The 19369-nt window shown below is 42.4% G+C and overlaps 2 protein-coding genes across 5 annotated transcripts; one reads left to right on the forward strand and one right to left on the reverse strand.

Moving 5' to 3' along the window:
- The first annotated feature begins 155 nt into the window (after nucleotides 1–155).
- ddx3xb (DEAD-box helicase 3 X-linked b) lies at nucleotides 156–11209 on the forward strand. Of its 4 annotated transcripts, none has more exons than XM_073852076.1 (19): nucleotides 156–459; nucleotides 1397–1445; nucleotides 1644–1691; nucleotides 2632–2826; nucleotides 2927–3059; nucleotides 3173–3280; nucleotides 3469–3568; nucleotides 3654–3789; nucleotides 3904–4001; nucleotides 4092–4190; nucleotides 4279–4439; nucleotides 4639–4783; nucleotides 6397–6541; nucleotides 6951–7001; nucleotides 7494–7675; nucleotides 7762–7879; nucleotides 7980–8133; nucleotides 8225–8349; nucleotides 8487–11209. In XM_073852076.1, exons 1-19 carry the CDS (start codon nucleotides 415–417, stop codon nucleotides 8558–8560), a joined length of 2166 nt encoding a protein of 721 aa, XP_073708177.1. In that variant the 5' UTR covers nucleotides 156–414; the 3' UTR covers nucleotides 8561–11209. The 4 variants fall into 4 exon arrangements, with proteins under 4 accessions (XP_073708177.1, XP_073708178.1, XP_073708179.1 ...); XM_073852077.1 differs by having other exon boundaries at nucleotides 2632–2778; XM_073852078.1 differs by lacking the exon at nucleotides 6951–7001.
- Nucleotides 11210–17108: 5899 nt separating this feature from the next.
- On the reverse strand, nucleotides 17109–19103 carry LOC141347111 (FUN14 domain-containing protein 1-like). Its single transcript, XM_073852098.1, has 5 exons — nucleotides 18931–19103; nucleotides 18403–18571; nucleotides 18130–18205; nucleotides 17908–18036; nucleotides 17109–17676 (listed from the first exon to the last, which is right to left on the reverse strand). The coding sequence occupies exons 1-5, from the start codon at nucleotides 18977–18979 to the stop codon at nucleotides 17599–17601; spliced, it is 501 nt and encodes a 166-aa protein (XP_073708199.1). The 5' UTR covers nucleotides 18980–19103; the 3' UTR covers nucleotides 17109–17598.
- Nucleotides 19104–19369: the final 266 nt, after the last annotated feature.

Consider the following 19369-nt stretch of genomic DNA (forward strand, 5'->3'; position numbering starts at 1 on the left):
TCACAATTCTTCCCAACTAGGCCACATTCACTGCTGTAAACAGCTCCGTGTGGCGTCGCTCCTAAAGTCTCGCGTGAAAGCGTCACGAGGTCGCTTGTGTCGTCCAATAAAATGACGCGGTTTCCGCTGCGCTCTTATTTCACCCTCAGATTGAGAAAGACGCGCAGCTCGAGTTCCGACTATCGTCGACGTGAAATCTTCAGATACACAGAAGAATATTAAAAGCGAAACCTTTCAATTTTAAGCAACGTTTGTGTTTCGGAGGGAGCCGTTTTTCTTTCCTTTGTTCAAAGTTACACGTTTGACCGACCGGCGTCGACGGGAATCACAGGACAGCGGCGCGAGCACGAGAGACATACCGGCAAACAAAGAAACCCGTTTGTACGCGACATCAACCCTCATCACCCGTTAGTTATGAGTCATGTGGCCGTCGAAAATGTCCACGGTCTAGACCAGCAGGTAAGCCGGGGTCGACAGCGGGGTTTGGGGGCTGTTTCGGCTTCGGCCGGCGGGTGGATGAAGTTGTGAAGCGGCGGTGCGTGTTTAAGATGGAGGTGCTGCTGTAGATGGAGCGGATGATGGGGATGATGGCGGAGCTGCGGCGCGTTGGTTTGTCACACGCGGCTGCGTTTAGCGCAGATTTCACGGGACGCTTTTATAAGCCTGCGTTGAGAGATTTTCGTCTACAGATTTAAGTCTAGTTTTTAGGGGCTGGCCTAACCTCGTCCAGACACACAACACTAATAAATGCTTCGCGATCGAGCAGGAAAACTTTCAGCTGGTGGATTTATGGCCTGTTATCGAGGCTCTTCTGGCCTTTTGTCTCTCACCAGCTCTTTATTTTATAAGCTCCGTTTACTGTCATTACGTTCTTTTAATTAATCTGGTTTTGTTTTTGTACGTTATATGAACTCAAACGGACACGAATATAGTATCATTTAACAACAAGTCAAAATAAGTAGGTTATTGGTGAATGTGATGTTTTCGTTTTGACGCTCGTTTTTAAGTTGTGTTTTATAAATGTTGTTGTGTGAGCTCATTTAATGATACATGGCTTTTCTAGTCCCTTTGCTCGGATTTTGGTTTTATTAGTATGTTGTAGTATTTATCAGTGTAGCTTTAAGATGTTGTCTGAACCAGGTTGCAGTTTATTTGCAGTAAGTGCGTGTGATTTTAACAGGTTTTAAGGTCGATGTTGTACAGTTGAATAAAGTTTGTTCTGATCTCGGTGTCCTTTTGTACAAACTACAGCAGCTGCCTAAAGTGCTCACGCTCGCCCTCCGGTGGAAGCCATTATTTCCTCCTCACACTAACCCCTTCAGCTCTTCTTTTTTAAAGGTTTTTTTTGCCCTCCGTCACATCAACTCTGTCCAACCACGTCTCTCTTCTCTTTCAGCTCGCTGCCCTAGACTTGAACTCCGCTGACGTTCAAGGAGTCCCTGGAAGTGAGTATCTGTTTCTTAGACCAGTTCAGGGCTGCGTTTCCCAAAAGAGTCGTTCGCTAACTGTGTTTGCAAGTTCCATTGAACTCCATTGGTAGCGTAGTTGCTTTTGGGAAACGCACCCCTGATCTCTTTCTGACATTTTGTTTAATCGTCAGTCTGTTGTAGTTTGGCATGCTAACAAAGTCTGTCCTTCTCCAGGGCGTTACATTCCACCTCATTTAAGGAACAAAGAAGCTTCCAAAAATGGTACGTACACTTCTCTTGACTCGTCTGGTTAGCCCTGGAACTCCAGTGCCGTGGAAGACTGTAATTGTCTGACTTAAAGCCACAGTGCTGTTTGTGTTTGTGGCTCAGCATGTCTGTAGGACGTCCATCAGTGTGAAGTCTATCGCTCATTTCTGTCTAGGTGCCAGTGTGTTACTGCAGTTGTTGTACTGTTTTGTACACATCCTGACCCAAAATAGAGTGGTTTTCCACTGGCATTTTTGGATCATCTTGTCCCCCTCCATCTTTCGTCCAGCGACACAAGTGATCGATATGCTGGCATGCCAAAAAATAAAAAGTCAGTCTAAAATTTAACCAGGGTCTCAGCTGTGACTCCGGACAGTTTAGGTTTCCCGTCGAGATGCTCCGTGATCATTAGTCTTCTCCTTGTGGCGAGGCTGTTCGGACCAGCACCCTCCTGACTATACGTTTTTTCTTTTAGCAGGAGCTTATTCCTCTGGTAGACAGAGCTGTTACTCGGTGGCACCGGGAAGGAGCTGTAAGTTTCTATTATGACAGCCTTTGGCTAGAGAGAAACTTTGAGGGGAAAGTCCCCAAATATGCATGGATCCACGATTAATTCTCAGCACACACCTGGAATCGTAACAGGTTATTTTGGCAAAATTCCCAAATGTCGTCCACAGGTTTTAAAGATCCCTTTTGGTTAAAGACCCCACTCAGATGAGGGAGGGAATATTCAGAGTGGATGCTCTCTTGTTTGCATTTACTTTAATTTTCTGCAATTACAACGTAGCCAGTCAAATCGAGGATTGGTTGCAGACTAGGGCCAAGAAGTGAGTCCATGCCCTACTTGACTGTTTTGGTTGTGACGGTCCACCCCCAGAAAGCTCAGCTTCATGTAAGGACCGCTTGAACGTTTCTAGCACGAGTGTTAAATATCCCCGTCTTCTCTCTCGCAAAGATTCTCCTGGAGGATGGGATAACGGACGCAGCAACGGATTCGTGAACGGCTTCCACGAAGGCCGTGACAGCCGCATGAACGGAGGCAATGGATTCGCTGGCCGTGGCCCCGTGCGCAACGACCGCGGCGGAAGAGGTAGCTTCAGAGGTAAACCCAGCGGCTCCTACAACCCCATCCAGCCAATGCAGAGCGCAGGCAGGTGTCTTCACCAAATGTCTGAGGAAGCTTGCTTTGCTGTTTCACTACTGGATTTGCAGTGCTGCCTTTTAAATGTGAATCGTTCTCTCTTTATTAGGGTTTGGTTATGAAAACAAAGATGCCAGTGGATGGAACGCCCCAAAAGACAACGCCTACAACAGCTTCGGCGGCCGCACCGACAGAGGCAAATCCTCTTTCTTCAATGACCGTGGGTCTTCGTCCAGGGGACGGTGAGCCTTGCTTTCTTTTTCTTTTTTGCTTTGTCTCTTTATAAAATTAAATGTAACTTGAGATGGAAGTCTCCAAGTGATGGATTGGGCTGAAGCAGTGTTGTGTTTGGCAGGTACGAGCGTGGCGGTTTTGGTGGCGGTGGAAACAGCCGATGGGTGGAGGACTCCAGAGATGATGAAGATTGGTCCAAACCATTGCCTCCCAATGAGCGGATGGAACAGTGAGTGTAGTGTGATGTGGTTTTAGCAGTGAGCGGTTTCATGTTTTATTCAGTTTTCTTTATTCAGCAGTGAAGAGCAACATGGTGTCATATATGTTAATCTTGTTAATGCTTTTTTGATTAATGCACATTAATGCTTGTTAAATGCTTTGTTTTAAATGTCTGACACTCGTTTTTCCTGTTTATAGTGAGCTGTTCTCTGGAAGCAACACAGGGATTAACTTTGAAAAATATGACGACATTCCTGTTGAAGCCACAGGCCACGACTGTCCACAACATATTGAGATTGTGAGTCCCCTGATCAAGCTGTTAACTTTTAAATGATTTTTTTGTTTGTTTGTTTAATTCACAATCTTTGTTTTTTGTAATACAGTTCCATGATTTAGATATGGGAGAGATCATTATGGGTAACATAAACCTGAGCCGCTACACACGGCCCACTCCCGTGCAGAAGTACGCTATTCCCATCATCAAGTCTAAGAGAGACCTGATGGCGTGTGCACAGACGGGTGAGATCTCAGCTCAGTTATTGTGTGTGTGTGTGTGTGTGTGAGATGCGGTTTTATTTATTTTTTTGTGCATGTATGGATGACGCTTTAATACCGTTGTTGTTATTTAACTAGGTTCTGGCAAGACTGCGGCCTTCTTGTTGCCAGTCCTGAGCCAGATATACACTGAAGGACCAGGAGAGGCGCTGCAGGCTGTGAAGAACAGTGCACAGGTAGCACTGCGTCTTTGTTTGTTTGGCAATTGAAGAACTGGCTCTCTGCTTTTGTTGCATGGTGTTAAATGTGTGCATCCTTGCTCTTAGGAAAACGGGAAATATGGCCGTCGTAAGCAGTATCCCATTTCGTTGGTTTTAGCCCCAACAAGGGAACTGGCTCTCCAGATCTACGATGAGGCCAGAAAGGTAATAAACAATCTAACCAGGAACTTCCGGGTTACTGTCAATTGAAGTGCATTTAAACCATTTTTTTTTTTCCCAACCTTTTATCTAGTTTGCTTACCGCTCTCATGTGCGGCCCTGTGTGGTGTACGGAGGTGCTGATATTGGTCAGCAGATTCGTGATCTGGAGAGAGGCTGCCATCTGCTGGTGGCCACACCTGGTCGTCTGGTGGACATGATGGAGAGGGGCAAGATTGGCATGGACTACTGCAAGTATGTCAATGATCTGCTGCACCTTTCCTCTGTGGAACGTGATGTTTGCTGTCGTGATGACGTGCAATTTGCATTCCCATTCTGTTGTAATCCAAACGTATGCATTTGTTTAAATGAGCCCGTTTTAGGTGCGAGAATGCATTAGCTCTTCATATTTCCACTGTTCTGTGTCTTGACCATGAGCTGCGTTTATCATTAGTTACTTGGTGCTGGATGAAGCAGACAGGATGTTGGACATGGGCTTTGAACCACAGATCCGCCGTATTGTCGAGCAGGACACCATGCCGCCTAAAGGGCTTCGTCAGACGATGATGTTCAGTGCCACCTTCCCCAAGGAGATCCAGGTGAGCGTTTCAGGCTGATGTCTTTAAAGGGATAGTTCAACCAAAAATGGAAATGTGATGTTTATCTGCTTACTCCCAGGGTATCCAAGATGTAGGTGACTTTGTTTCTTCAGCAGAACACAAACAGATTTTTTTTTAAGTCAAACTGTTGCAGTCTGTCAGTCATATAATGGCAGTGAATGGGCACCAAACCCTTGAAAGTAATAAAAAAAAACATGCACATACAAATCCAAATTAAACCCTGCGGCTCGTGACGATACATTAATTTCCTAAGACACGAAACAAACTTTTTTATTATTTTTTTTTTTTTGCGAGAAACTGAACTAATATATATACATATACATATACATATACATATATACAACAAGCTCAGCATCCGGCGCGTTAACTGTGTATGCGCTCTGGCGTAGTATACGCGCTCTGAGAAGCGATCTGTGGTGTGTATACTACACTCATTGTTTACACAGTGCACAGAGATTGTGGGTATAGCGGCTATTCAAAATGGTAATCACTTGTGCTTATCCTGATTTTTCAAACCAATTTAAAGCTAAAAGATTACGTTTGCTTGCGTGAACTCATCTGGGACTGTTGACTGGCGTTTGCGTATACTACGCCAGAATGCGTACAAGTGTAAAGCGCCGGATGCTGAGCTCGTGCTCAGGACACTTGGTTATTGGTGTTTATTACACGGCTCTTTGGAATGCTTGATTCTGATTGGTCAGTTGAGACATTTGCAGGTTCGTTCTTTTCAAATAATCACCGCTCCAAAGTAATAACGCATAGCCGGTACTACTTGTATGTTTAAAATCCCTCCGTGCCAACAAAGATTACCGTTTGGCGCCATCTTGTGACAAACACTGGACAACCACAATTAACAATGGAAAATTTCGACATTAATCTATTTAAATTGTCTTACTAACGTATATAGTTTGAATGTTAGTCACGTGGTACTATATCGTTTCGCGGAAGGATAAAAATGTTAATTTAAAACAAATATGCCAATAAAAGGTTTCAAATTCATATTCATGTCCAGTTTTTCTTTCCTTATGTGGCAAGTAGCCGTGTAATAAGCGGGATAATGTACAGGCAGCCGGTAGTTATCGCAGAAATAAGCCCCTTCAGTGTGATACAAGACCCTCCGCTTCGCGTCCTGATCACACTGTCGGGGCTTATTTCTGTGATAACTACCGGCTGCCTGTACATTATCCCTTACGTATCAAAGGTAAAAAATTATATAAACACTCTTCAGTTTCTCGCAAAAAATGATTGTTTTGTGTCTTAGGACATCAGTGTATCGTCATGAGCCACAGGGTTTAATTTGGATTTGTCTGTGCTTTTTTTTTTTTTTTTTTTTTTTATTAAATACATTCAAAGGTTTGGTGTCCATTCACTGCCATTATGACTAACAGACTGCAACGGTTTAGAAAAAAAACATTTGTTTGTATTCTACTGAAAAACCAAAAAAACATACATCTTGGATGCCCTGAGGGTAAGCAGATAAACATCACATTTTCATTTATGGACACCTTGTAATATTACAGCCTCAGGACTGATCCGGCTTGCCCTGTTTATTAGACTTGTCTGAAGAGTTTTGGTATTTTAATGTTTCTTAGATCTTGGCTCGTGACTTTCTGGAGGACTACATCTTCTTGGCCGTGGGCAGGGTTGGTTCCACTTCTGAGAACATCACCCAGAAGGTGGTGTGGGTTGAAGACAATGACAAGAGGTCCTTCCTGCTCGACTTGCTCAACGCCACAGGTACGTGCATCTGTAAATGCTCCGAACGCTCAGCCTTTTGTTTTTGTCGTTGTGGTCAGTTTCAGTATGACCGTGATGGCTCTTCATGCAGAATGTGTCATGTTTGAGGAGATTAAATAATTTGGCTTGTTTTGTGAGCGGACTAAACACCTTTACAATGAAGTTGCTCTTTGAGGTCTTTAGGGGCTGAGTACAATGGGGAGAGTTGAATCTCATTTGAAAACAGTTCTTTAAACACCAGAAATAGGACATTGAGATTCAGAGAGCTAGCTATAGAGGCAGGAAATTGTGAATTTTTTGCATGCATGCTCCACCACCTGAAAGCAAGCTTCATCTGAACCCATGTAAAGCATATCAAGACTGAAACTGATATTTGTTGAAGCTCATCATAAGGTTTGATTCTATTCAGTCATTCCGAATGAGGTTCAGGACAGTACGGGGGAGAGCGTAGAAAAACCTGGTGAGTAGAGACATTTGTTTATCCACTGGAAGTGGAACAAATGCAAGTCTTATCTCACATCTTCATTTTGCTTGAACATTGTTTATTTTCCCTCCCCTCCCATGTCAAATGAGATCTAGTTCTCATATGGTGTTAGGATTTTGACTTGATATTTTTAATTTGTATTTTTTCTTTCCCTCCCCCAATATTTTTTTTTTTTTGGAAGTAGTCATGCTCCTTTTCAGTGACTCGTTCCTGCGGTTGGATCTGTGCATGAAGTGGCATGTAACCGATGCCATGTTGAATTGTAAAGCCATAGACTGCTGTCCGCAGGACGACACATGGTGGTTCAGCATGGCCGCGACTACAGTAGTCTTTTGAATTTAACCAAGTTCACTTCTATGAGATCCAAATGCCTTGTCACTCCCCGTTCTCCTTCTGTTGCCATTCATTAGCTTCTACTGATACAGGAGCGTGACGTCAGTTGTTGATGGTCTTGGTCTCGTTTGCTAGGTAAAGAGTCTTTGACTTTGGTGTTTGTTGAGACCAAGAAGGGAGCTGACTCTCTGGAGGACTTCCTGTACCGCGAAGGCTATGCCTGCACCAGTATCCATGGCGACCGATCCCAGAGAGACCGCGAGGAAGCGCTCCACCAGTTCCGTTCAGGAAGATGCCCCATCTTGGTTGCCACAGCCGTGCGTCGTCTGTCTTTTTTTTTTTTTTTTTTTTTTTTTGTTAAACCTTTGTTTCAGTGAAAGTCTTAAACTGTTTTGTTCTGCAGGTGGCTGCTCGTGGTCTGGACATCTCCAACGTGAAACACGTCATTAACTTTGACCTGCCGAGCGACATCGAGGAGTACGTCCACCGCATCGGGCGTACCGGTCGCGTGGGCAACCTCGGTAATTGCGACGACCCTTGCTGTAGTGAATAATGGAACATTTGTCTGCCGTTTAGTGTCTGATTCTAATGCATCCCAATTCTTTTGTTTGGTTGTCGCAGGTCTTGCCACATCATTCTTCAACGATAAGAATGGCAACATCACCAAGGACCTGCTGGACATCTTGGTTGAGGCCAAACAGGAAGTCCCATCCTGGCTGGAGAGCCTGGCCTACGAGCACCAGCACAAGAGTAGCACCCGCGGGCGCTCCAAGAGGTGACGTGTTTTCCTGAAGACTTTTTTTCTCTCGTGCTCGTCCCATGGTGACCCCTGTTATAACGCTTCTGGTGTTTTGTTGTTTTTCCAGGTTTTCTGGTGGTTTTGGTGCCAGAGACTACCGTCAGACCAGTAGCAACCCCAGCAGCGGAGGCTTCGGAAGTCGCGGTGGCCGTAACCCCGGCGGTCATGGTGGAAACCGTGGATTTGGCGGTGGTAAGGGTCTGTTTTGCTCTGGAACGCCCTCATTGGGGGGAAGAGGCCTTGATTGGCTTTTTTATCGTTCTACTTTCCAGTTTACTCGCACATGACGGCGTAGTTCTCGTGACTTACCTCGTGGTTCTGCTCCTCAGGTGGCTTTGGTAACTTCTACAGCAGTGACGGCTATGGAGGAAACTACTCCCAGGTGGACTGGTGGGGAAACTAAGACTCCTTCCTTCACCTCCTCACTCCCCACCAATGACAGTGGATCACCATGCCAAACTCACTGAATGGAAACCACATGTACCATAGCCAGACTATATACCCCTGTGTAGCTTTGAAGAACTTTGCAGTACATTACCAGCTGTGATTCTCTGACCACATCCGGAGATGCTTGAACTCCGTGGGGCACGGGGATGCCGGATATCTGGAGGTTCGACTGTAGCAGGAAGCAGTCTCACGGTGTGCTCGACCGTACTGAAGGGGGAACGGAGGCAAAAGTTTGCTTTAGATTCTTGGACTCTAGTTTTCCACTACATCTCATTTCTTTATACTAAATGAGAATCATTCGTTAGTTAATGTACTGTGCCTTTAAATTTAGACTCGATGTGTTTAGTTTGTTTTCTGTTCTCCTTTTTAAATGTCTGGCTGGCAAATGTTTCCCTTTTTTTTTTTTTTTTTTTTTTTTTTCTTTTTTTTTTTTTGGGTTTGTTTTCTTCCCCCTCGAAAGATTTGTTCGGATGGTTCTAACAAAATACGCTTGGATGTAATCAAACCTTGGCAAAGTCTGGGATGGTCTGTCACAACCTGATTTTGAACTGAAATTTTTAACGGGGTCACCGGTGCTGGCGTCGCAGAGGCCTGACCCCCCTCTATTGGCTTGTGTTCTCTTGTGTGGTCAAACTATCACAAGGGAGTTAAAATACTGAATGTTGGAAGGAAAAGATCTGGCTCACTCTATCCTGGAGAGGTGTCTATTAGAGAGACTTCTGAGAAAGAAACCAAGCCATTCCAGTATATGATCTTAAATTTCGTTGTTGTGATGAACCGCGTCTGCCTCCCGCCGCTCCACTTCGTTAACCATACCATTGAGGCAGCTAGTTCAGTGCCACATGCTAGCTGTTTGGTGGTGTTGAATTAAACTTTTTTTTTTTTTTTTTTTTTTTTCTTTTTTTTTTTTTTTTTTTCTTTGAACCGTTCTGGAGGTAGCAATTGGGTTTACCATTTTCTTCCTTCGAAAACCATTCTGAAAGTCGATTTAATGGTGGGCTTGTGGCAGCTTCCATAACGAAGAGTTCAAATGGCTTCTCTAGGACCACGACGTCAGAGCGGCCCGGCTCGTCTCTGAAGAAATCCGCATGCTAGTGTTCTTGTTTTTTGGTCAAGGAGATTTTCAAACCGATTTCTGCAGCAGGCTTTTACGTTTGTTACAAGTAACGCATATATAAATATTTGTTCACGTTTTTTGTTTTTCTCTTTTTCAAGCTGCGTTGAATTCCGAAAGACATCCTCGGCTTTACTCTCGAGACACGGCTCCCTCGTGACCCCCGGATTTTAGGGAGGCCCGGGGTCAGAATTGGGCGTACGCGCCGGGAAACCGCCGCAAAACCAGACCGGTGTCTGTAGCGGAGGAGGTTTCCGTGGCGTCCTGGCCAAAGACGGGGTTCTCTCGAAGTCCCGTGCACCACCGCGCACCCAGATGAGGGCGGGTGGCACGCGTTTAACTGAAGTGCAATAGATTTACTCTCAAGCGTGTTGTGCCTTTTTGACAAGAATTTGGGAAAAAGGTGAGCTGAAGCTGATGCGTTGACAGTATTGTGGGAACTTGAGAGCAGTGGTGCTACTTAGGCCCTTCTGTGTTCCTTAGGCCCATCAAGTTTTACAAAAGTTGTTTTATTGCACATCTAGGGTTTTATATAAATAAGTGTCTTGAGTGCGTGTCCTTTAAGCTTCCAAATATTGTGTGTGAAGATTGTGAAAACGCAGCTTGTTTACAAAAGGGGAAGGGTTCTCCAATAGTTAACCAGGATTGATTTGGGACCAGGGGGATTAGCAGTGGGGAATTTAGCTATTTGCACAGATTACTAGATTCTACTTTTGCTGCTAGTTTGTGTAATTTATTAAGCATTTTTGAGAAATATTTATTTTTATAAGCCTAAAAGTGATAGTTTCAAGTAACTTGACCAAAAGACAGTACAAAAACACTGGCACTTGAATGTTGAATGTCACCCGTATGCGTGAAACTTATATTTTTCGGGGTAGTGTGAGCTTTTTAATGTTTAAGGTCATTTTGGACTCCGCCGAAATCCACATCTGTAATCGGTCTCTCCGACGAAACGATTCAATCCGACCGATCGAACCGATCGAGTAATTGGCAGCCCAAATTTGAACGATAAAACAACCATGCCAAGGTTTGGAAAAAGTTACAGAAATATTTTTGTAAATGTGTATCAGTGCAAAGTGTTCAGATTCTCCAGTTCTCTTTTTGTTTGTCTTTTGTTTGATGTTCCGATATTTATTTTCTTTTTTTATTTGGACCCCCAGTGAATGTCTGGCACACGGCAATCTTAAGTAACAAAAACATGTGGTTATTCTCTATTGTTGCATTTGCATATTGGGCTATGGCGGTGGTGTTCTCTGACAGGTTTGGCTGAAGATTCAGTCTTAATTACAGAAGCAGTTATGGGTGACGTGTTTGAAGCTTGACGTGAGAGGCTTTTAATTGACCAAATCATGTGAAAGAACATCACCGGAGCCCTTAGACTTAGAATATTTGCTTTATGTACTAGTTTAGAGGCTGTGCACTGCACGAAAAATGAAATGTGTGTTTATTGTATTTTACCAAATTAAAAGTTGGAAATTGCAAATACAGAAATTGCTCTGGTGTCTTTGCATCCTCAATGACTGAATACTAAAACCCTGTTAATACCTCATGGGGCAATTAAGCCAAAAAACAAAAAAAACACTTTCATTTGCTTGGTTTTATGTTGTTCCAAAACTATGTGACTGACTTCTGCAGGACAAAAAGATGGTCAGTGCTTTGTAGACTGGTTATAATGTCACTTCAACAGCACAGGGGAAAATCGCCTCTTTCCTGACCGTCGGTTTTAGTCTTCTGAATTGTAAGTCTTGCATTTTAAATATCACAAAGAGGATTAAATGGGACTTCTATTTGTGATCTTTGCTCTTTTATGTAAATGGTTGTACATGGTTGCTTATATTTAAAAGTACTTGCCATCTTTTACAGCAATGTGTTTATTCATTTTTAGGTCATCAGGATTTTACGCTAGGCACGTTGCTGATTTCCATTCATTCCACGCGAGTTCTGCTGTATATGTTCGTTCACGTTTCCCTGTGAATTTGACCAATAGAAGTCACCTCTTGACTGAATTCAAAGAACCCAAACCCAGAAGTTGATGGCATTTTTAATATTCACCTTTTTCTTTAATGCAACTTCTGGTTCATTAAATGCTACAGGGAAATGAGAAATTCTGCATTCACACCATGCCCTAATTACCGCAACACGTGACGTTTTACTTATAGCTTTCCGTGTTTTCGGACTGAGAGGTAGCGCCAAAGTGAACCTGGCGTCAGTCCAAGACGTAACTCTCAGAAAATACGAGTTTGCAATTACGAGTTCAGGAGCACATGAGGGCTTTGGCGTTGATAGTGTTGCCATTGAAACGCAAAATTCAGCAGAAGTCGAATGTCGATTTTACGATATGGTGTGAACGTAGCTTAACATGCAGTACACAATAATTAAAATAATAGGGTGAAACTCGCCAACTCTGGACACCGGAAACCAGATCCATAAAATGTACGAATGTCTGCCCCTGCTCTTAAGGGAAGATAAAGGGGTTAAGGCTAGAAGGGACACGGCTGTGGCTACTGGGTATGCGCACATCAATATAGTGCAATTTGTCACACTGCACAACAATTATTACTATTTTTGCATTATTCTAAGGGTTAGACGTTCATAAAACAAGCTAATAGGTAGAAAATTAAATTTCATTGTTAGTTTCCGGTCAGAGCTGTATCCCTTCTAGCCACAACCAGAAAAGGTGGATTTTTTTTTTTTTTTTTTTTTTTTTTGTCAGTGACATCATATCCTGTTAGTAACCATGTGGTTTTTCATGATCAGTCTAGTGCAGCGGTTATCAATTCCAGTCATGTCTCTGTTAACACATCTGATTCAGCAGCTCATTAGAACTGTGTTCTTATTGATATGATCCCTACACAGTGTCAACTGCTCTATACTTCCCTGAGCACTGGAAATCCATTTAAGTTTACTTTACTTCGGAACATTCATTCACGGATTTGCGCTGCGCCATTGCCGGCAGCGTCTGAACACACTGACCAAACTTACTAGAGAAGCGTGACATGTGACATCATATATACCTCTGTAAATAAATTCACGTCTCGCACACTTCAACGGCCTTTGAAAGGAACATACATGTTCGCTTCGAACTGAAAGCATGGCAGAATATATTGTAATGTCCACTTCACAGGGCACTTAACAGTCGAATAGAACAAACCTGTAAAACCGGTATCTTTTTGACTGTCCCATTGACTGCATAGTAAATAGCACTGTCAAGGCCCAGAAAAGTACGAAAGACATCAAAATAGTCCATCTGTCATCAGTTGTTCAACCATAATTTTACAAAGCTATGAGAATACTGTTTTCTGTCAGCCGCATCATGCAGATTTGCAGTTTTCCTTTTACTTAAAGCTTAAATTAGCATAGAAAACGTATCCGTGTGTTGTGGCTGACAGAGAACAGCATGCACACAATACTCTCCAAAATGGCGCAACGGTGACGCGGAGGAGACGAATTGTTAAATAAAGTCGTATGTTTTTTCTTTGCACACAAAGTATTCTCGTAGCTTTGTAAAATTATGTTTGAAACACTGATGACAGATGGACTATTTTGACGACGTCTTTCATACTTTTCTGGGCATTGACAGTGCTATTTACTATGCAGTCAATGGGACAGTCAAAAAGATACCGGTTTTCATCCAAAATAATGTTGTGTTCTGAAGACGAAACAAAGCTTTCACGGGATTGCAATGACATGGGGGTAAGTGATTATTGACAATTTTCATTTTGGGGTGGAGTAACTCTTCAAGTAGAGGGGTTATTATTGAGAAAGTGCCATTTATATGTAAACTGGGTGGGACATTCAGATTACTGTATTATATATTTGTCTACTGTATTTATTGTACACTGTCAAATCATTCACATAACGGTCTGACAATACCATCTGTATGATAATAATATCGGAAGATAAGACTAACTGAACCAGTAGGCTAACGCCACCGAATATCAGCTAATTATAGCTAGCTGTTGGGGTTCGCTAATTCTGCGAAACATTACAAAATATGCATAGCATAAATCTGGTGTTCTTTTGCCTCAAGTTACTGGTAATCATCTCAGTGTTATGACATAGCTATGTGTTCATTTGGTAACGTTTATATTGATGTAATTTGATTTCTACAATATGAAGGAAAAAAACACCTTACCTCCACAAGAAAAGCGCGCCGATTTTGCGCGCGCTGTTCTACTCACGAGCGCGAATGACGCCGTCATTATATAAAAAAAAAAAATGATTAAAGTTGTAAATTGGGCCGTTCTCATTTTTTAAATCACAACTATTGTCTTAATTATTTCAGCTACTTTTTGTTGTCGTTTAATTCTGTAAACATTAATGTCCGACTTATGAATCTTTCACTCGTTTGAGTTTGTTCAGAGAATCGGAGTTAGCAAAACGGTTCGCTTTTTTGTTCGAATCATTTGCAGGGTGCGAATTACGGGGGTCTGACCCAGTGTGCGAATTATACCTTGACAATCGGGGGGGTCAGCTTTTTATAGTTGTTTTTGTACATATGTACGCTTCAGTGAACCAAATTCGTGTTTAATTATATTACATCTCATTTATTAATCAAAAATACACGTTTAATAAACCATTACTAAATTGTTTAGTATTAAATGTAGGTAGAGAGGGCAGCTGCCTCGTGACGTTTTATCGTTATCTGGGGGGGCCGCCCAAGTAACCTTGTGTTTCTGTTTTTTTCCAAGTAAACTCTATGTATGGGAAACGCTGGGTAAGAAGTTCACATCCCTATTTGACTGATAAATTGATGATTATGAAAGATCGCTTTTACTCTTTCACTGTTTAACTTCCGAGCATCGAAGTCTATTACAAATACAAAAAATGAGTGATGGGTGGTCTAATTTTACTTTACTTTTAGGCAATGTTTGAAAAGTATATAATATAGTATATAAATTCGTATTACAAGAAAAGGTGTCTTGAACACTCACCGTGTCTATCGGTAGGAATTCCTATATTCAGACTGAATTTTCCCGCTTAGGCTGCTGGGGCGATTGGTATGAACCATTATAGGGGTGGTCACAGGTTAATTTTATATTTATATTAATTTACTATTTTTACTATGAGTAGTATTTAAGATACAGATCAGTGCGAACTATTTACCACTATTTAAAAGGAAGACCCCCCCCCCTACATCTTGTGTTTATGTCCTTCAGGGGGGATAAAGCATTAATTAGGGGGGTCATTCATTTGGACACAGTTCATGCACACCTGGAGTCATTCGGAGCTGTAAAATAACGCGAAATAAACACAGAGTACAAAAACTGAAGCATAGAGTAGAATTTCTACCTATAAACCACTGAAAACTAGCCTGAAATGTGTCTTGCTCGTGATGATTAAGATCTTTATTAAGATCAACACCTGCAGCTGATGAACGACTCAGGTAAAGACATTTTCCTAGAAACAGCACACATCACCTACCAAAATTACCATGGTTAAAAGTCATTAAATGTTTTTGGACATGTACCACAGTTTGTTTTATGTGCCATTGTATTCTACATGAATTTGAGTAACTATTGACTAGCGTGCTATAAAAGTATCATGGGTTCTAATAATTATTTCCTATAACAGTAATAATACTTATTCTGCAGATGATCTTTGGTCATGTAGCCACCTTTGTTTTAATGTTTAATGAACTTTACATTGTGTTTCTGCTCAAAATCCATTTCAGCATTTTCCCGCAGGCCTTTTTTTTTTTTTGATGTCTCCCTAAACTCATTTAGATCTTGCAACAACTTGTCCCAGTCTTCGCTCTTTAACCATTCTTGACATATTACGACAATATGGTGTAATGATAATAAATAAAATGACAACATTTAGAACAACAGAATTTGTTTTCTAGTTATTAAAAGAGCGGAGCTTCATTCCTGGTTAGTGAAATCAGAATGGGTCATTCTTAGGCTTGTGTGTGACAGAGAACAAGGAGAACATTCATTTTTTTGAATTCGTAAAGCGGAAACATAAAAATGTTGTGAAATGTAAACTATCCGCTAATGAACTCATCACTGACATCCAGTTTATCAGCCTGAGGCTCTCAACACAGTCATTCACACACAAACCAGACAAGAATCATTCAAACACACCGCATATGAGTTGTTCAAATGTGCATTTACACTTACATTTAATGATGAAGATGCTTTTATCCAAAGCCACTTATAAACAAGGAACATCACAAGCAAGTGGTCATAAAAGCCAACAATATTTGCAGTGCACAATGGCATGTTTAAAGTATAAACTAATCTTAGTTCACAAGATAAAGTAGAAGATTAACCAGTTCAATATATGAATTATCACAGTTGTTGTATGCCTTTGTTTGTGGTTGTGGATTAGTGAAGTGTCCTCCGCTGTTGTGATGGTCTTAACAGATGGTGTGGAGATCGGCAGAGGAGCGGAGAGGCTGACGGTTTCGGAAAGCATTCGTGTGTCGTTGTCAAGAAACTGTCATACGCAGGAGGAAGTGTTGTCTATTGAGGGAGGACGGTGCATGTTCAGCGGCAGTCCTGGAGGCCGAGGTCCAAATCTGGAGCCACATGCTGGCAGCTACAGGTCAAATCTGCTATATTCTGCTGACACATACACTTATTTCATAAACCACAGTACATTAAAGAATATATACATTAAGGCCTGGTTTCACAGACAGGCCTTAGACTATAGTTCAATTAGGACAAGTTAGTCATTTTTATAAATGCACGTTAGAAAAAAACATTACTGCTGTGCATCTTGAGACAAAACAAAGGCGCTGATACGTTTGAAGATTCTTTCAGCTGAAATGGCTCAGACTTACATTTTAGTCTGAGACTAGGCTTAAACCTTGTCTGTGAAACCAGGGGTAGAAGTACTTATAAACTTATTTGTATTAAAGCAACAACACATGACGACGTTTCGGTATTCTTAAAAGGTTTGTGTTGTAAATGATTGCATGGAAACCAAGAAGATAGCATCAAAACATTATTTCAGGAATGATAATAAAGACAATGGAAAGGAGAGATGAAAGACATCAAACTGAGAAAAGTCAAATTAATAAGGAAGACCGAAAGTGGAAAAAAAGTTAATCTTATTAATTGTAAAGTGTGCTAAATTGATGAGCACATGTGTCAGGAGTTAAGCCTCTGACCCCAGTTACACTTCTTGCGAAATTCTGGAACTACATTATAATATACATCCATTGCGGTAATAAATAATAGAAAAAATATGTAAGCAATATATCAACCATATATATAAGTTGGGGGCGGCAGTCGTGGCCTAATGGTGTGTGCACTTGGATGGTTAAATGCAGAGCACAAATTCTGAGTATGGGTCACTATACTTGGCCACACCCTTTCCTTTCATTCCTTTCCAAATGTCACCATATAATACTTCTAACCTTAAACAACAAAAAACCAGGACGTCAAATCAGGAGTCATTTTTATTTACAATGTAAACGTTCCCCATAAAGAAACAGCGAGCGAACAAACAAATACATCTGCTGGCCGACAGTAATGCTGAAACAACACATGAAATCTCACAGTTTTACCAAACACGTCTGAATTAAGGCCACGATAATACAACAGTCACTTCACCAAGAACAAACTACGAGCATTAGCAGAGAATAATAATTATCCATCCATTCTGCAGCTGTTTGAGTTTTGACCGATGAAAAGCATAAACAGAAGCATCCCAGTGTTTTAGACGGACTCTCGGTGTAAAGTGCACAGTTCTGTAAAGAATAAGCTCAGTTTCACCCCAGATCATCAAACTCACAACTACTAAGTGAGTGAAGAAGCCACCGAGTCCCGAGCGGTTAATCGAGTCGTGGCCCGGCGGGTTCAGCGGCAGTCTATCACGAGGTGCACGATGGGAAGACGCTCTTCACGGCATCACGGGAAACCCGCTTCGACTCAGGAGGCGAGGCCGAGCAGGAAGCCACCGACAAATCCGCTCGAAACGACGATGTTTTTCTTCACAAATTCAGTGGCCTGAAAAACATGGAGGTTTGTGAGGTCTAACTATTCATAACCAAAAGAGGGCACTGCTACATGCAGAAAACAGCTTCAGAGAACATGGAAGGGGTGTCTATAACTACAGTATGGCAAAGGAGCTGCTGAAGCAAAAGAAGACCATTATAAAGTCTCGGATTTAATTCTGTAGACGTGTAAAGGTAGCATTTGCACACGGCATTCGTTCAAACTATTTCAAAGTGACTTCACCTCCTCAATAAACGTGTTGATCTCAGGTGCTGCTTTATTGGCTTTTTTCTTCAGACGTCTCTTTGCTTTGTTCACATCCTTCTCCACTTTCTTCCAGTCGACTTGGACGTAGCCGCTGTGGTTGGCTATCTGCAAGACAAAAAACCTCTCGAGTCACATTGTGCCACGGTCACGTCATAACCGGCGAGCGGATTACTGTTGTGCACGGTTGTTGGTTCTCGCCTGTAACAGCAGGAATCCTCCTCCGACGGCCGTAGCTGCGATCTTGCCCACCCGCTGGAACAGATATCCGGCACACCTGCGGATCAAACCCAGTCAGCTTTACTTCTGTAGTGCTTTATACTACACAGATCATGTTGAATCAGCTTCACAGAGAAAAATTGTAAACAGTCCATTTTTAGGTTAAAGTCAGTTCATAGATTCAGTGACGTCATTCAATTGACAACCGAAACAAGAGATTGAAGAACCAATCATGCAGAATAACAGTAAGTGTACCAGCCCGTCATCCCCCCCATCACTATCTGAGTGGCCACAGAATATTTCTCTGCGATGGGGCCGGAGTTGTTCCCAAACACTGTGCTCCACCACTGATGAGTCCGAGCGTATGTGGTCAGATCCAGCATCTCGTAAGCCTCATCTTCATCGTCCTGTGCTGAAGACTCCGCTGCAGGGAGAACACATGAACAGCAGGTCAGATCCCAGAACCAAACCTCAAATAAACCGGTAAAGCAGGTGATGCTAGAACACATCTGAAGCAAATCAACACAGCAGAGGGAAAAACAGTTATTAACATAGAACATTAGCCTTACAAAATATTTGATAAGAACATGATTTGGGGGTGATATGTGACCAGGTTCACCCAACAGAACTATCAGCTGCTGTTTGAAGGAGACACTGAGAAAACTGAAACGAGCTCATTCTCAGTTTTCGTGTTTAACGGGTTCGCTCGTGGTGCCGCTGACTTTGGCGTGTAATAACGGCTAAAGACCTGATTCTCGGGTATGTGACGGCAAACTCGCTCACCTCCGCTGTGTTGTTGTTCCGCCATTTTGGGTGCTGCGTGTGACGTCATGGCGTCAGGTGATGTTGACAGCTGTGAGCGCTCGCGCCGCCTACAGCCACGTCAATGTTTCAAACATTATACAGTGTGTCCGCTTCTAATGACTGCGTTTTCATGTCCGTAACACACACAAACACAGGTGTATGCGTGTTATGTGCTGAAACGTTCAAGCTAGTGAAGGGTTTGTATTCCTTTATTTCATTCTCATGTGTTATGTCTCTGCTGCACTCACAACACTAACGTTAAATAAACCAACAGGATCGAACGCGTCTCTTGAAGGAGATTTGCACTGCAGTTTACTGTGTTCCAGCGATCATTAGAGGAAATTAAAACAGCCAAAGGATTGGGCCAGAGGGTTTAACCCTTAGCTGCACGACTGTCTGTCAGTCCAATTTCCCCATT

The sequence above is a fragment of the Garra rufa genome, chromosome 12, assembly GCF_049309525.1.
Source record: "Garra rufa chromosome 12, GarRuf1.0, whole genome shotgun sequence".
Taxonomy (NCBI): Eukaryota; Metazoa; Chordata; class Actinopteri; order Cypriniformes; family Cyprinidae; genus Garra; species Garra rufa.

Excerpts from the sequence above, each read along its gene's own strand:
- LOC141347111 (XM_073852098.1), bottom strand. The coding sequence starts at position 18,979 with ATGACGTCACACGCAGCACCCAAAATGGCGGAACAACAACACAGCGGA. Across the intron at positions 18,206-18,402 it reads ATGGGGGGGATGACGGGCTG|GTGTGCCGGATATCTGTTCC; the intron begins GTACACTTACTG and ends TTTGATCCGCAG. Across the intron at positions 17,677-17,907 it reads TCAACACGTTTATTGAGGAG|GCCACTGAATTTGTGAAGAA; the intron begins GTGAAGTCACTT and ends CATGTTTTTCAG.
- ddx3xb (XM_073852076.1), top strand. The coding sequence starts at position 415 with ATGAGTCATGTGGCCGTCGAAAATGTCCACGGTCTAGACCAGCAG. Across the intron at positions 7,002-7,493 it reads GGAGAGCGTAGAAAAACCTG|GTAAAGAGTCTTTGACTTTG; the intron begins GTGAGTAGAGAC and ends CTCGTTTGCTAG. Across the intron at positions 8,134-8,224 it reads ACCCGCGGGCGCTCCAAGAG|GTTTTCTGGTGGTTTTGGTG; the intron begins GTGACGTGTTTT and ends TTGTTTTTCCAG.